This window comes from Aureococcus anophagefferens (genome assembly GCF_000186865.1).
Source record: "Aureococcus anophagefferens unplaced genomic scaffold AURANscaffold_8, whole genome shotgun sequence".
In the NCBI taxonomy this organism is placed as follows: domain Eukaryota; class Pelagophyceae; order Pelagomonadales; family Pelagomonadaceae; genus Aureococcus; species Aureococcus anophagefferens.
In genome coordinates this window covers 30,217-44,041 of record NW_008705568.1, presented here as the reverse complement: position 1 = coordinate 44,041, position 13,825 = coordinate 30,217, and the positions used below count along the sequence as shown (strand labels likewise).

The following is a 13,825-nucleotide window of genomic DNA, read 5'->3' as shown; positions in this document are numbered from 1 at the left end:
AGCGGCTTCTCCCGGACGAAACGCGGCGCCTCTACGAGCGGCCGGGCTCCGACTACGTCGTCCAGCTCGCGCTCCGCACGGTCACGCGCGTCGCCGACGGCCTCGGACATCGCACGCTCGAGCTCCGCTGCGTGCTGCCCCGGGCCGTCAAGAAGGCCACCGTCGCCGCCCTCGAAGACGCCGGGGAGGCCTTCGGCGTCACCTTCGCCATGACGCCGGGGATGGTGCGGTGGGTGTGAGACTGTGAGTACGGCCCAGAGTGGTGCTTGCCAAGGTCACGACGACGACCGACGCGTTCCGCGTCTGCTGCTGCGGCTCCGTCGTCACCGCCGCGCCCACGACCGACGACTCGCAGTAGGCACGGAAGCCCGATCTCACGACCACAGGCCTAAAGTTCTCTCTCTCTCCCGCCCCGGGATCCTCGCCGTATGGGTGCGGCGCCTGTTTCGCCTCGATGTACAGAAGGCCTCGTTGAATGCTTCACTACTAGGTTCCTACAGTAGCGCCCGACCGAGACTTTTGAACGCGCAGCACCGCCAAGCGCCGCTGACCGCCGGCGCCGTCGCAGCCATGCGCGTCGACTCGCCCATGATCAGCTACCACAGCCTCGAGGGCGGCAAGAGCGACCGCATCATGTCCGTGGACTGCCACCCCGACGCGTCCGACGGCCTCGTGACCTTCGCGACCGTCGGCGGCGGCGGCGAGGGCGACGTGCGGCTCTGGTCCCTGGCGCCCGACGCCGAGGCGCCGGTCTACCGGAGCAGCCTGCGCAAGGGCCACGACGGGTCCGTGAACTGCGCGCGCTGGAGCCCCGACGGCGCCAAGCTCTGCTCCGCGGGCGACCGCGGCACCGTCTGCGTCTGGAGCGGCGAATCGTCCGCGGCGTGGTGGCGGGGCCTCGACGACCGCGACGAGCGCGCGACCTGCGGCCACCTGAGCCACAGCGACGACGTCTACGACGTGTGCTGGAGCCCCTGCGGCGCCTACGTGCTGAGCGGGTCCATCGACGGCGTCGTCACGATCTGGCACGCGGACGCGCGGCGCGCCGTCAAGGTCGTCCGCGACCACGCGCACTACGTCCAGGGCGTCGCCTGGGACCCGCTGGGCACGTGCTTCGCGACGGCGTCGTCGGACCGCACGGTCAAGGTCTACGCCCTGCCGGACAAGTGGGCGGCGAGCAAGAAGCCCCTCGCGCCGAAGACGGTGCGGTTCTGGGGCGACGAGCGCGCGCGGCGCCGCCGCGAGAAGGCGCGCAAGGACGCCGGCGACACGGAAACAAAAGAAGAGCCCCGCGAGGGCCTCTTCAGCTCCGAGATCGCCCACGCGTCCTTCTTCCGGCGGCTCCAGTTCGCCGCGGACGGGACCGCGCTCGTCGCGGCCGCGGCCGCGCGCGGCGACGCGCAGGGCGCGGCGGCCCTGCTCCGCGACGGCCTCGACCGGGGGCCCTTCGCCTTCCTCGCCTCGCCCGAGGGCGCCTGCGGCGGCGCGCGCGCGTGCCCCGTGCTCTTCCGCCGCGGCGCCGGCCCGCCGCGCGCGCTCGTCGCGCTCCTCTGCCACGACGCCTTCGCCGTCCACGACGTCCGGAGCGGCCGGCCCCTCGCCGTCGGCGCCGGCGGCCACTACGCGGCGCTCACGGACGGCGCCTGGGCGCCCGACGGCTCCGCGCTCATCCTCGCGTCCGCGGACGGCTACCTGTCGTTCGCGCGCTTCGACCCGGGCGAGCTCGGCGAGCGCGTCGACGCGCCGCGGCCCGCGGCCGCCGCGGAGCCCGCGGCCCCGCCCGCAAACGACGAGGCCGCGCCGGGCACGCCGCACGCCGCGCCCGCGGCGGCCGCGCCGCCGCGGCCCGAGACGGGCGACGCCGCGGCGTCGCCCAAGAAGAAGAAGCGCATCGCGCCGACGCTCCTCGCGCCGCCGACGCCCAAGAGCCCCGCGCCCGAGCCCGCGCCCGAGCCCGCGGCGCCCGCGCCCGCGGAGCCCGACGCGCCGCCGAAGAAGAAGAAGCGCATCGCGCCGACGCTCCTCGTCGCCGCCTAGGCGTAAGTTGGGACGGTGTGCCCACGTACGCCGCGGGCCCTGCTCGAGCGACGACCCCTTAAGCGGAGGCTAGCGCGCGTCCTTGGGGCTCCTCCGGGCCGCGTCGCCGACGGGCACGGCGACCTGGATCACGGGCCGGCGCTGGAGGACGCCGAACCAGGTGGACCGCGCGCGCGCCTCGCCGAGGAGGCTCGTCGGCGCGACGTCGCCGTGGCGGTCCCGGCACTCCTTGGCCGTGCAGACGACGCCGGTCGCGGCGCGCACCGCGCGCGCGACGTCGCCCCAGTGGACGCGTTCGCCGGGCGCGCCGGCGTCCCGCGCGGCCTCGATGAGGGCCTCGTCCGTCGAGGCGGACCAGGCCGGCGACGGCGCCTCGTCGACGCGCCGCTCCGGCGCGTAGGCGACCATGCGCCGCCGCGTGAGGTCCGGCGACGGCCGCGACTCCATGGCCGCGAGGTTGCTCAGCGTCCGCTGCCGCGCGCGGGCCGCGGAGTGCGCCGCGACGGCGGCCATGGCCATGGCGGCCGGCGCGGGGGCGGGGCGGGGCGGCGGCGGTGGCAGCGAGAGGGAGGGCTGCCCCGCCGGGGCAGCACGAACCTTGGAATCCACGCGAAGGCTTCAAGGTGCCGTCGGAGAGCGCCGCGGCGCTGGGGGGGCTGCCGCGCTGCTCGGCGTGCGGCCATGTCGATCCGCATCGAGACGCACGTCGGCCGCGAGGAGACGATGAAGTGGGGCCCGCCGCTGTCGACGGTCGTGCCCGACATCGGCGAGCTGCCGACCTACGACGGCCTCAAGCACCGCACCTTCGAGACGCGCGACGAGGCGACGCGGCGCCCGCCCTACGCCGTCTTCGAGTCGAAGACCGTGCGCTTCGCGCCGTCGAGCGGCGAGCACGGCGCCGAGTTCGCCGACCCGGAGGCGCTGCTCCGGGGCGAGTCCAAGTACGGCGCCGTCCTCGCGCGCGAGGCGCCGTTCCGCGCGTCCGGCCGCGGCGACCTCATCCGGAGCAACTGGCCCCAGCTCATCCGCAACGCGCGCCTCGAGGTCACGCCCGACGTCGCGCCGCCCTACGACCCCCGCGCGCGCAAGGCCGAGCTCCGCAAGCTGAAGCGGAGCCGGGGCCCGCGCGGAAATCGACCGGCGAGCCGGGACGTCCCGACCAAACTTCGAACTTCTCCGTCACATCGAAGTCGTTTTGGCTGATTTTTGGACGAATCGATGGTTCTCGTCGAGTTGTTGAAGCACACGTGAAGAACTTTGCGTCAAAAAGGTCGCATACGCTCACGGTGAAGTCGGGTCGAAGATTCGATCGCCGCGCAGGCCGCGGCCGCCGCATCGACGACGCGTACCGCGGCCCCGTGAATCTGGCCGTCTTCGCGTCGGAGATCCCGCGCTTCGCGGGCCCCATCGTCGTGACGCCCGCGTCGACCTTCGCGCGCGACAACGCGCGCGCGCGCGCGCCGAAGAAGCGCGACGTGCCCGTGCCGCCGCCGCCGGGGCTCTGGGACCCCGGGCCGCACAACCCCTGGCGCCACGAGGGCGTGCCCGGCCTCGGCGAGCTGCGGCGGTCGTCGTCCTTCGCCGACGGCACGCTGCGCGACATGTGGGGCACGTGGCGCACGCTCGACGCGCGCGGCTGGTGCAACAGCCACGGCCGCCACGGCAAGCAGCCGGGCTTGGACCACATCCCCGGCGGGCCCGCGGCCCTCGTCAAGAACCGGTACCGCATGCACGCGGAGTTCATGCCCGAGTGCCCGCGCTTCCCCGACGACCTCGAGCTCCTGAAGAAGATGCTCAGGAAGCGCGCGGCAGGGCAGCAAAAGAGAGCGAAATTCCCAACTTCAAAGGCTCATATCTCGGCCGTTTTCCACTCGTTTCGGCTGATTTTTGGACGAGCGATCATCTCTCGGAACGGCCTCGAAGCGTGGATGCTTTTTCCGGAACGCGCGCGCGCGAAACACTCACGTGGAAGCGACGTTGAATCACCCTTTTGCTGCCCAGGCGCGCGGCGCGCTTCGGCCGCCTCGAGGCCGCGCGGCGCGCGGCGCCGCGGCCCGACGACGAAACGCGCGGCCGCGGCGGCGTCGAGTCGCGCGACGACGAGCCGGAGATGGACGCGCTCGAGGCCCTCGAGGCGCGCGTCCGCGCGCGGTCCACGGCGCAGCCCACGCCGCCGCGGACGCCCGAGCCCCCGCACCGCGCGACCTTCGCGGGCGATTCGCTCGGAGCCGCGCCCGCGCCCGCCGCCGAGGCGCCGAGCCCCTCCCGGGGGCCCAACTCGCGCGCGTCGTCGCGGCCCCACACGCCCGCCGAGGCCGTCCCGCGCGACATCCGGGCCTACTAAGTGGCCTACTAGGTCCGACCTCTATATCACGAGCAGGCCACCGAGCTGACGATGCCCGCACGCTCCAACCGTTGCATTCGTTTATTCGTACCGTGATGGCGTCGTTCGAGGCGGGGGCAGCCCCGGGCGACGTCGGCGTCGACGCCGCCGCGAACGCCCCCGCCAACGAAGCGGAGGCGCACACGGCCATGGCCGTGGACCGCTTCCGCGAGGCCGTGGCGGCCGTCGCCGCGCGGCAGATCGCGGCGCGGCCGCCCGGCGCCGCGGCGCCGGCGCCGGCGGCGCTGCGCGTGGAGCGGGCGGCGGGCGCGGAGGCCTTCCTGCGCGCGGCGGCGCCGGCCCTGCTCCTGCCGCGCGCCGACGCCGAGTTCCTCACCCTCGAGCTCGCGGCCGCGGCCGCCGCGGCGCGCGACGAGGCGGGCGACTACGTCGTCGTCCGCGAGGGCGAGGCGATCGTGCTCGGGGCCCTGCGCGCGCCCATCTCGTCGGCGCCGGGCGTGCTGCGCCTCGCCGGCGACCCGGGCGACGGCCGCGCCATGCTCGCCGCGCTCCGCCTCGCGGACGGCGTCGCGGCGGCCGCGGACGCCGGCGCCGCGGACGCGCTCGAATTCTCCGGCGTCGACGGGCCCGCGGCCCTGAGCGAGGCCTTCGCGCGCCAGCTCTGCTTCCGCCGGCGCGCGCGCGAGCCCGAGACCCGCGGCGGCCTCCGCGTCTTCTCGCGGCGCGCGGCGTCCGCGGCGCCGCCGGCGCCGGCGCCGGGCGGCGCGTGCGCGGCCGTCGACCCGCGCGACCTCGCCACGGCCGACGTCCTCGAACTCGCGGCCTGGCTCGAGGCCTGCGAGGCCGAGGGCGGCGTGCCCGAGGACCGCCGGACGCCGGGCCTCCAGGCGCTCGCGCGATTCGCGTCGTCGTCCGGCGACGCGGCCGTCCCCGGCGTCTACGTGCGGCGCGCCGGCGGACACTTGGCCTGCGTCGCCGGCGTCGTCGGCGACGCCGCGAGCCCCGGCGGCCGCCGCGTCGGCCTCGTCTACACGCCGCCGGACCTCCGGCGCAGAGGCCACGCGGCCGCGCTCCTCGACCACGTCGCCGCGGCCCTCCTCGCCGCCCAGGGCGACGCCCCCGGCGCCTTCACGGCCATCGTCGTCGGCGCGCCGCCGCCGGGCGCGCCGGCGCCGCCGCCGCTCGACGGCCTCTGGGCCAAGGCGGGCTACGCGCGCGCGGCCGAGACGCGCGAGTTCGCCCTCCCGGCGCCGGCGCCGACCGACGCCGCCGCCGGCGGCGGCGGCGCCGACGGCGGCGGCGGCGGCGGCGACGGCGATGGCGCGGCCGCTCCGGAATAGGCGCTTGGATAATGGTGAATTGCAACTTCGAGAAGTTCGAGACCGCGACGAGCGCGAACGCGAGAATGGCGGGGCAGCTTACCATCTATCTCCGTCGTTCTTGGCCGCAGGGTGGCCTGTCAGCTGCTCGGGGCAGGACCTCGGCACATCGAATCTTTGATCACTAAAACGACCAGTTTGCTCGAGCTAGAGAGTGAGCTGCGCCGCCGCGGACTACCACCACGCAGCGCCGCGGCCGTCGGCGCCGCCCTTCGACCTTACTGCGTCTTCAAACTGGAGGAGTACTCCTCATCACCGCTGTTAACTTTAGGCACCTTCAACAATGCATCTCGCCAAACAAATTGGCCTGCTTGAAGACAAGGCTGCCCACAGCCTGAGCCCGATGGCCATTGTCTGATGTCGTGGGACTGCGCCCTCTGCGCGAGAAGCTGCGGCGCGTCGCGGAAGCGGTGCTCGAGATGCAAAACCACAATTTATTGCAGCGTCGAGTGCCAGCGGCGGCACTGGAGCGTGCACAAGGTCGTCTGCCAAGCCCGGGCCGTCGCGCCGGCACCGGCGCCGCCGCGCGCGGCGCCGACGCCCGCGCGCATCGAGGCGCCGCCGCGCGCGGCGATCCTGGGCGTCGCGCGCGACTGCGCGCGATTCCTCGGCCCGTCGCTGCGCGCGCTCGAGCGCGTCGCGGAGAAGCTCTTCGACGGCGCCGCGGCCTGGATCGTCGTCGAGAACGACTCCGTCGACGACACGGGCGCCATCCTCGAGCGCTTCGCGGCGGAGCGGCCGCACCGCCGCGAGGCGCTGCGCGCGACGGGCCTCGACAAAACGTTCCCGCGGCGCACGGAGCGCATCGCGCGCGCGCGGAACCTCGCCCTGGAGCGCCTCGAGGCCCGGGGCTGGCTGGAGGGCCTCGACTACGTCGTCGTCGCGGACCTCGACGACGTCAACGCGGATATCGACGTCGCCGGCGCGGCCGCGGCGCTCTGGCACCTCGAGGTCGGCGGCGCGGACGTCGCGACGGCGAACCAGCCCCGGACCTACTACGATTTGTGGGCGCTCCGCACGGAGGCCTTCGACGTCAACTCCTGGGTCCTCGCGCACCGGCGGAGGGTCGTCGACGAGGGCCTCGCGGCCTTCTTCCCCGTCGCGCGGCCCTTCCCCGCGGGCTACGACCTCCGGCGGGACGACGTCATCCGCGACGAGGTCCGGTTCTCGACGCGCGCGCCGCCCGTGCCCGTGCTGTCGGCCTTCGGGGGCCTCGCCATCTACCGCGCGGCGAAGCTCAAGGACCGGCGCGACGCCGCGAAGCTCGCGCCGGCGCGCTACGACGGCGCGGACGCGGCCATGGCGCCGCCGGCGTGCCACCCGCTCTGGTCCGGCCAGGACTGCGAGCACGTCGCGTTCCACGCCGCGCTCCGGGCCTACCACGGCGGCGCGCTCGCGGTCTGCGTCCACCCGCGGCTCCTCAACTGCCCGGGCCAGGCCGCGCGCGACCCACACCTCCTTAGAGCGTGAGCCGGCAGGCGACGTCGGCCCGCGTCGCGTCCTCGAGGCGGATCGTCGGGAAGTCGTAGAGGCGCTTGAGGTCCTGGAAGTCGGAGGAAGCGCAGTCCGCGACGTCGCGCGCGCCGTCGCCGAGCGCGCGGAGCGCCGCGACGGGACCGAGCCTGAGCGGGAAACAAACATATGCAACACGACTTCAATATGCATGGAGTCGCACGGTTTCGACATGCTTGCTTCCCTACCTGGAAAGAACTCGACGAGAGAAAACGACTCGTCCAAAAATCAGCCGAATCGACGTCGATGTGATCGAGATAGAGAAGTTTTGTTGGACGGGGCCATTCCACTGGTTGTTTCCCGCGCAGGCCCGAGCGCGAAGCGCACCTCGCAGACGACGCCCTCGAAGAGGATGCGCTGCACCGCGTCGTGGGATGACTGCCGGCGCCGGTCCAGCGGCGGCCCGGCGGCCTCGTGGCGCGCGACGAGCGCGGCGTGCGCGCGTTCCAAAGCGTCGTGGCCGTCGACGGCCACGGCGCTCGACAGCGCGTCCAGCACGTCCGCGGCCGCCGGCTCGTCGCCCGCCGGCGCGCCGCGGCGGCCCCGGCACCGCGCCGACGGCTTGAGGGGCGCGTGCGATACCGCGCCGAAGGGCCCGAGCGCGGCGTCGACGGCGGCGCGGAATTTCGGCGCCGCGAGCGCGAGGGCCCCGTAGACGTAGCGCGCGTAGGTCGTCCGCCCGTCGCGCGCGTCGACGCGGAGCGCGAGGAAGGCGTCGTCGCCGCCCTTGGCCGCCAGCGCGCCCGCGCGCGACACGACGTCGGCGACGCGCGGCGACCACCCGTCTTCGCGGACGACGGCCGCGGACGGCCGGCCGGCGAAGCAGGGCTCCACGGGCTGGCGCGGCGTGTCGGTGCCGCCGTCGGCGCGGAGGGGCCGCGGGGCCGCGCCGGGCACCGTCGCGTACGCCGCGGACGCGACGGCCGCGACGTAGTCGAGGAGCGCGCGCGCGTCGCTTGTCTGCGCGGCCCGCAGCAGCCGGAGCGCGGGCTCGCGCGCGGCCGCGGCCTCGGGCTGGTAGCAGAGGGGCTGGCGGCCGTAGCGCTCGTGGGGCCGCTGGTTGCTCGGGTCGAGGAGGAAGGCCGCGACCGCGTCCTCGACGGCGGCGAGCCGCGCCGCGAGCGCGTCGGCCAGGCGCTCCATCTCGCGGCGCTGGATGCCGTTGAGCGCGGCCCAGGCGGCGTCGTGCGCGCGGTCCGCGAAGCGCCGCCGCGGCGCCGCGGCCGCCGGCGCCGGCGCCGCGGCCGCGCGCCGCGGCGTCGCCGGGCGCGGCGACGGCGCGGGCGTCGGGACCGCCGTCGTCGGCCGCGGCGCCGGCGCGGGCGACGGCGCGCGGCCGAGGTGCGCCTCGAGCTCGCGGAAGGCGCCGACGAGCTTCTTCTTGTCCAGGGACGCCTCGGCGAGCGCCGCGACGTCGCCGGCGTCGAGGACCAGCAGCGTCGGGCCGTCGATCTCGTGGCGGCGGATGGCGTCGCAGATGGCGCGCGGCCGCTTCCGGCGCTCCGCCAGGGCGCAGACGTCCTCGGCGGTCATGTGCAGCATGGTTGACGCCGACGCCGCGCCCATGGGAAGCAGGTTTAAGGGAAGGTTTATTGCAGCCCCATCATGGTCAGGGCGGGCTCACCCGAGCACCATGTCGTTGCGCGCGATGCATCGTGAAGTTCAGGGGGAGCGGGTTTTTGTTGCGGCATTTTGTGAGATCGTCGACCCGACGCCTCGCCGGGTCGCGGGCCGTCGTCGGCGTCGTCGGCCGACGCCTGCGCTCGCACGCGCTCCGCGCTTGCACCATGCGTCGGCGACGACGCGCCGCGTCGAGGCGCCTCGCCGACGTCCTCCTCGTCGCCCTCGCCGCCTCGCAGACGGCTCGCCGCGCGGCGGGCGACGCCTTCGACGACGGCGTCGCCCTCGCGCGGCGCTTCGCGTCCTGCCGCCGGAGCGCCGCCGAGTACGGCCGCCTCGAGCGGTCGACGGCCGCGGCGGCCGGCGGGCCGAGCACGTTCACCGCGCAGCAGGTCGCTCCCTTCCGCGCGGCCGTCGGCGGCGACGCGGCGCCGCGCGACGTCGTCTACGTGCGCAACCAGAAGGTCGCGAGCCGCTGGTTCCTCTTCGGCGGGGGCCTCGCGGCCGCCGGCCGCGCGCCGCCGCCGCCGTCGCCGCGGCCGTCGCTCGAGCTGCCCGTCGCGCTCCTCCGCCACGGCCCCGAGACGCTCGCGACGCGGGGCAACCGGCGCTTCGCCGAGCCGCAGCGCCTCTGGGACCGCTGCGACAACGGCAGCTTCGGCTTCACCTTCGTCCGCGACCCGCTCGCGGCGTTCCTCTCGGGCTTCGTCGAGGTCCTCTGCCGGCCGCGGCAGAAGCGGAGCGACCTGGCGTTTCTCGCGCCGTCGCTGCGCATGCCCCGCGGCAACGCGACGGCCGTGCTCGCGGCCTACGTCGCCGACGCGCGGCGCGGCGCGCCCCTCGGGCGCCTGAGTTTGCACACGTGGCCCCAGGCCTTCCGCGTGGACGCGCGCTGCGCGCCGCTGCGCTTCGTCGGCAAGCTCGAGGCCTTCGACGCCGCCTTCGACGCGCTCTTCCCGGCCCACGCGCCCGCGCCCGCCGCCGCGCACGGCGCGGCCGAGCGCAACGCCGCGCGCGGCTGCAAGGCGGACGTCGCGCGGACGCTCGCCGTCGACGGCGACGCGGCGCCGGGCGCGCCGGGCGCGGCGCTCGTCCGGGAGCTCTGCGCCTTCCTCGCCGCGGACTACGCGTGCTTCGACTACGCGCTCCCGCGCGCCTGCCGCTAGTAGTTGCCGTTCACCTTGCTCTTTCGAACAGGCAAATTCGCAATGGCCCTCGTCGATTGGGAGCTTCCTGTCGCCTAGTTGGGAGCTTGAGCGCGCGCGATGGAGCTCCAGTCCGTGTCGCGGCTCAGCGGCGGCCCGCCGCCGTCGCGGTCGCCGGCGCGGAGCTTCGAGTCGCCGGTGCGGGGCTGGCAGCGGCGGCCGAGCGGCGGCAACCACGGCGGCGGCGGCGGCGGCCACAACCAGTCCGGCGACGCGCTGGACACGACGCTCGAGCTCGACAGCTCCGACATCTACGGCCACTTCGAGCAGTTCGGCGCGAAGGCGCTGTCGACGCTCGGCGCGCTCGGCGGCGCGGGCGCGCGGTCGACGCTCAGCGGCGCGCGCGGCGACGACGCGCCGCGGGGCCCGCTCGCGCGGCGCGCCGCGCGGCTCCGGCGCGCGTGGGCGGTCTTCGCGCGGCGCGCGCGCGCGGCCTGGAGCACGCACTACTTCTGGCTCTTCCTCGCGTTCCTCGCCTTAGGCGTGTCCGTCGCGGCCTATTTGATGGACGCGAGCGCGGCCGCGCTCCACAAGGCGCTCGTCAAGGGCGTGAGCGGCGAGGCCGGGCGGCCGCCCGCGGGCCGCCTCGCGGGCTACGTCGCCGCGCGCGTCGCCGTGACCCTCGTCGCCGTCGAGCTCACGCGGCGCGTGTCGCCGATCGCCGCCGGATCCGGCATCCCCGAGACCAAGTCCGTGCTCGCGGGCTTCTCGCTGCCCGGGTTCCTGACGCTGCGCACGCTCGTCGCCAAGGTCGGCGGCGTCGTGCTGCTGCTCGGCGCGGGCCTGCCCGTGGGCAAGGAGGGGCCCTTCATCCACACCGCGGCGATTTTCGCGGAGCAGCTCCTGTCGCTGTCCTACTTCCGCGTGCTCAACGACACGCCGGAGTTCCGGCACCAGATGCTGTCCGCGGCGGCGGCCGTCGGCGTCTCCGCGGCCTTCGGCGCGCCCATCGGCGGCATCATGTTCTCCATCGAGGCCACGGCGACGTTCTACGTGACCGCGCACTACTGGGGCGCGTTCTTCGCGGCGACGTGCGGCGCGTTCGTGAGCCGCGAGCTCGGCTACGACGACTACGCGGCGTTCAGCCCCAACTTCAAGAAGCTGCCCTACAAGCACTGGGAGATGCCCCTCTTCTTCCTCCTCGCGGCGTTCGGCGGCCTGCTCGGCGGCCTCTACGTGAAGCTCTTCACGGCGATCGTCGGCGCGCGGCGGTCGTGCGCGGAGGCGCGCGACCGGGAACCCGCCGGCGGCGCGGCCGCGGCGGCGCGGGGCGCCGTCGAGGCCTGCGTCGGGTCGAACCTGGGCTTCTCGGCGCTCGCCGCGGGGCTGTCGGGCGTCGCGGCCGCGGGCGTCGGCGACTTCATGCACCTGGGCACGCGCGAGGTCCTCGACGACCTCTTCAGCGACGGCCCGCTCGCGCGCGCGCGCAACGGCCACATCCACGAGCGGTCCAAGTGGGAGGACCAGGACGGCGGCGTCGTCGGCGCGCTCGTCTACTTCGTGCTCTTCACGTTCGCGTTCTCCGCGGCGTGCGTGGGCCTGCCCGCGTCGAACGGCCTCGTGACGCCGTCGTTCGCCATCGGCGCGGGCGTCGGCCGCCTCTACGGCGAGGTGCTGCGCTTCGCGGCCGCGGCCGCGGGCGCGGCGACGTCGCCGTTCTCGCCCGCGGGCGGCTACGCGATCGTCGGCGCGGCCGCGTTCTCCGTGTCCGTCACGGGCAAGATCTCCATCGGCGTCGTCATCTGCGAGCTCACGGGCCAGCTCTCCTACGCGATCCCCGTGCTCTTCGCGTGCGTGCTCGGGCTGGCGGCGGGGCAGGTCGTCGAGATCGACATCTACTCGATGATCGCGCGGATGAAGCGCCTGCCGCACTGGCCGACGCTCTCCGCGGCGGCGGACTTCGCGCTGACCGTCGACGACGTCTTCGACCGCGACGAACACCTGTCGCGGTCCGCCGTGCCCCTGCGGACGCTGACGTCCGAGGGCGGCGCGGCGAAGCTCGCGCCCGGCGCGCGGCGCCACGTGCTCGAGCGCGCGCTCCGGGCCACGACGCACGGGCTCCTGCCCGTCGTCCTCGACGGCGACAGCGAGGCCTTCGTCGGCGCCGTGCGGGCCGTCGACGTCGACGTCGCGCTCCAACTCGCGGCCGACGACGCGACCGGCGCCGCGGCGAACCGCGGCGCCGCGGCGCCGCTCCTCGACGTCCAGGCGACGTGCGACGTCGACTTCACGTGGCCGCGCGTGAGCCGCTCCGCGAGCCTCAACTACGCCTGCTTCCTCTTCGCGCTCTACCAGTGCGGCCGCGTCTACGTCGTCGACGACCGCGGCGCGCTCGTCGGCTACCTCGACTCGACGCGCGTCGAGGCCGCCGTCGCGGACCGCCGCGGCCGCCGGCGCGACGGCGACGAGGCCCACATATCCCGCCGGCGGGATATGTTAGCCGCCGCGCCGCTCCCCGCGCGCGCGACGGCGGACGGGGGCGAGCCGAAGACGCCCACGGGCGGCACGGCGATGGTGTAATCCTGAGGCGCGCGACTGTGCTGTGTATCCGCGCGCCGACATGTCGTGGCCGCCCGCGGCGGCGCTTCTGAGGCGCCAACACGGATCGTGGGCCATGGCCAAGTTCCCGTCGCGGTGCGCGAGGAAGGCGATCGCGATGGCGCGCCACTCGACCGCGGTCGCCGACGCGCGGTCGCAGGCCCAGACCCCGACGAGCCCCTCCACCAGAAGCTACCGCAGCGCGCTACTCCCCCACCCGTCGCTCGCACCGCGCGCGTCGTCGCCGCCGCCGCGGCTCCTCGTCGGAGGAACCGCCGGGCGCCGACGCCTCGGTCGAGCAGCTCCCACCGCGAGCGTCGTCGCCGCCGCCGCGGCTCCTCGTCGGGGGGAGCCGCGCCGACGCGCGGCGCGGTCGAGCTCCCCGCCCCTTTCCAGCGCGCTCCTGCTCGTAAGCTTCTGCACTTATGGCTGCCATTGCGGCGCAGACCTCGAAGACCCGGGAGGATGCGCCGCCGCGGCGTCCTTGGTAAGGGAGATCTAAACCGATCCCGGCCACTCCCGAAGGTGCGAGCCCCCGTCCCTACGGCGTACTCCGCGTCGCGTCGCCGCGAGCCGCGCGTCGTCCTCGGGCGAGAGGTCGGGCTTGAGGCCCCGGAACTTGACGGGGGGCGCCTCGCCGCCGAACTCTCGAGCACGGACGCGGACGCGGCTCGGCGACCTGCTCGACGAGTGCAACCAGGCTTCAAAATTCAAGGTGCCGCTCGGACCTCGAGGATGGCTCGCGCCTTGCGCGCCTTGCTTGCATAGGCCCGAGGCACCCATGGGCGCCCTGAGCGACGCGCCCTGGAAGCTCATGGTCGCGGACGTGCTCTTCTTCATGGCCTTTGGCATGTCGAGCGTTCTCGTGCCCCTGCTCATCGTCTCGCGCGAGCGGCGGCGCTGCCCGGACGACGACGGCGACCCCTGCGGCGCCGTCGCCGCGCAGCGCATCGTCGCGTACGGCCTGTGCGGCGGCGTGCCCCAGGCCCTCGCGGGCGCCTGGCTCGGCGGCGTCGCCGACGCGCGGGGCCCGCGCGTCGTGCTCGCCGGCTGCTGCGGCGGCGGCGCGGCCGCGCTCGCCGTCGCCGCGGCCGCCGCGCGCTACGACCTGCCCTTCGGCGCGCTCTGCGCGTCGGGCGCGCTCCAGGGCGCCTGCGGCGGCTCCGCGGCGCTGCTGGCCGCGAGCTTCG

The 13,825-nt window shown here is 75.1% G+C and overlaps 4 protein-coding genes across 4 annotated transcripts in view; 3 read left to right on the top strand and 1 right to left on the bottom strand.

The window, feature by feature from the left end:
* Positions 1-5,721, top strand: part of AURANDRAFT_63739 (hypothetical protein) — a gene marked incomplete at both ends in the record, with an annotated part of 6,961 nt that extends 1,240 nt beyond the window's left edge. The window contains 5 exons of the mRNA XM_009038595.1: positions 569-2,025; positions 2,737-3,226; positions 3,358-3,787; positions 4,039-4,354; positions 4,492-5,721. Coding sequence (XP_009036843.1) covers positions 569-2,025; positions 2,737-3,226; positions 3,358-3,787; positions 4,039-4,354; positions 4,492-5,721 — 3,923 coding nt within the window. The remainder of the gene's footprint in view (positions 1-568; positions 2,026-2,736; positions 3,227-3,357; positions 3,788-4,038; positions 4,355-4,491) is intronic.
* Positions 5,722-6,117: 396 nt separating this feature from the next.
* Positions 6,118-7,230, top strand: AURANDRAFT_63738 (hypothetical protein; the record flags this gene model as incomplete). Its single annotated transcript, XM_009038596.1, has 1 exon — positions 6,118-7,230. The coding sequence occupies one exon, from the start codon at positions 6,118-6,120 to the stop codon at positions 7,228-7,230; it is 1,113 nt and encodes a 370-aa protein (XP_009036844.1).
* A 270-nt stretch (positions 7,231-7,500) lies between these two features.
* Positions 7,501-8,415, bottom strand: AURANDRAFT_63737 (hypothetical protein; the record flags this gene model as incomplete). The annotated part of the gene is made up of 1 exon (XM_009038223.1): positions 7,501-8,415. One exon carries the CDS (start codon positions 8,413-8,415, stop codon positions 7,501-7,503), a length of 915 nt encoding a protein of 304 aa, XP_009036471.1.
* A 644-nt stretch (positions 8,416-9,059) lies between these two features.
* The window catches only part of AURANDRAFT_63736 (hypothetical protein), a gene marked incomplete at both ends in the record, with an annotated part of 5,742 nt that continues 976 nt past the window's right edge, over positions 9,060-13,825 (top strand). The window contains 3 exons of the mRNA XM_009038597.1: positions 9,060-10,057; positions 10,187-12,532; positions 13,404-13,716. Coding sequence (XP_009036845.1) covers positions 9,060-10,057; positions 10,187-12,532; positions 13,404-13,716 — 3,657 coding nt within the window. The remainder of the gene's footprint in view (positions 10,058-10,186; positions 12,533-13,403; positions 13,717-13,825) is intronic.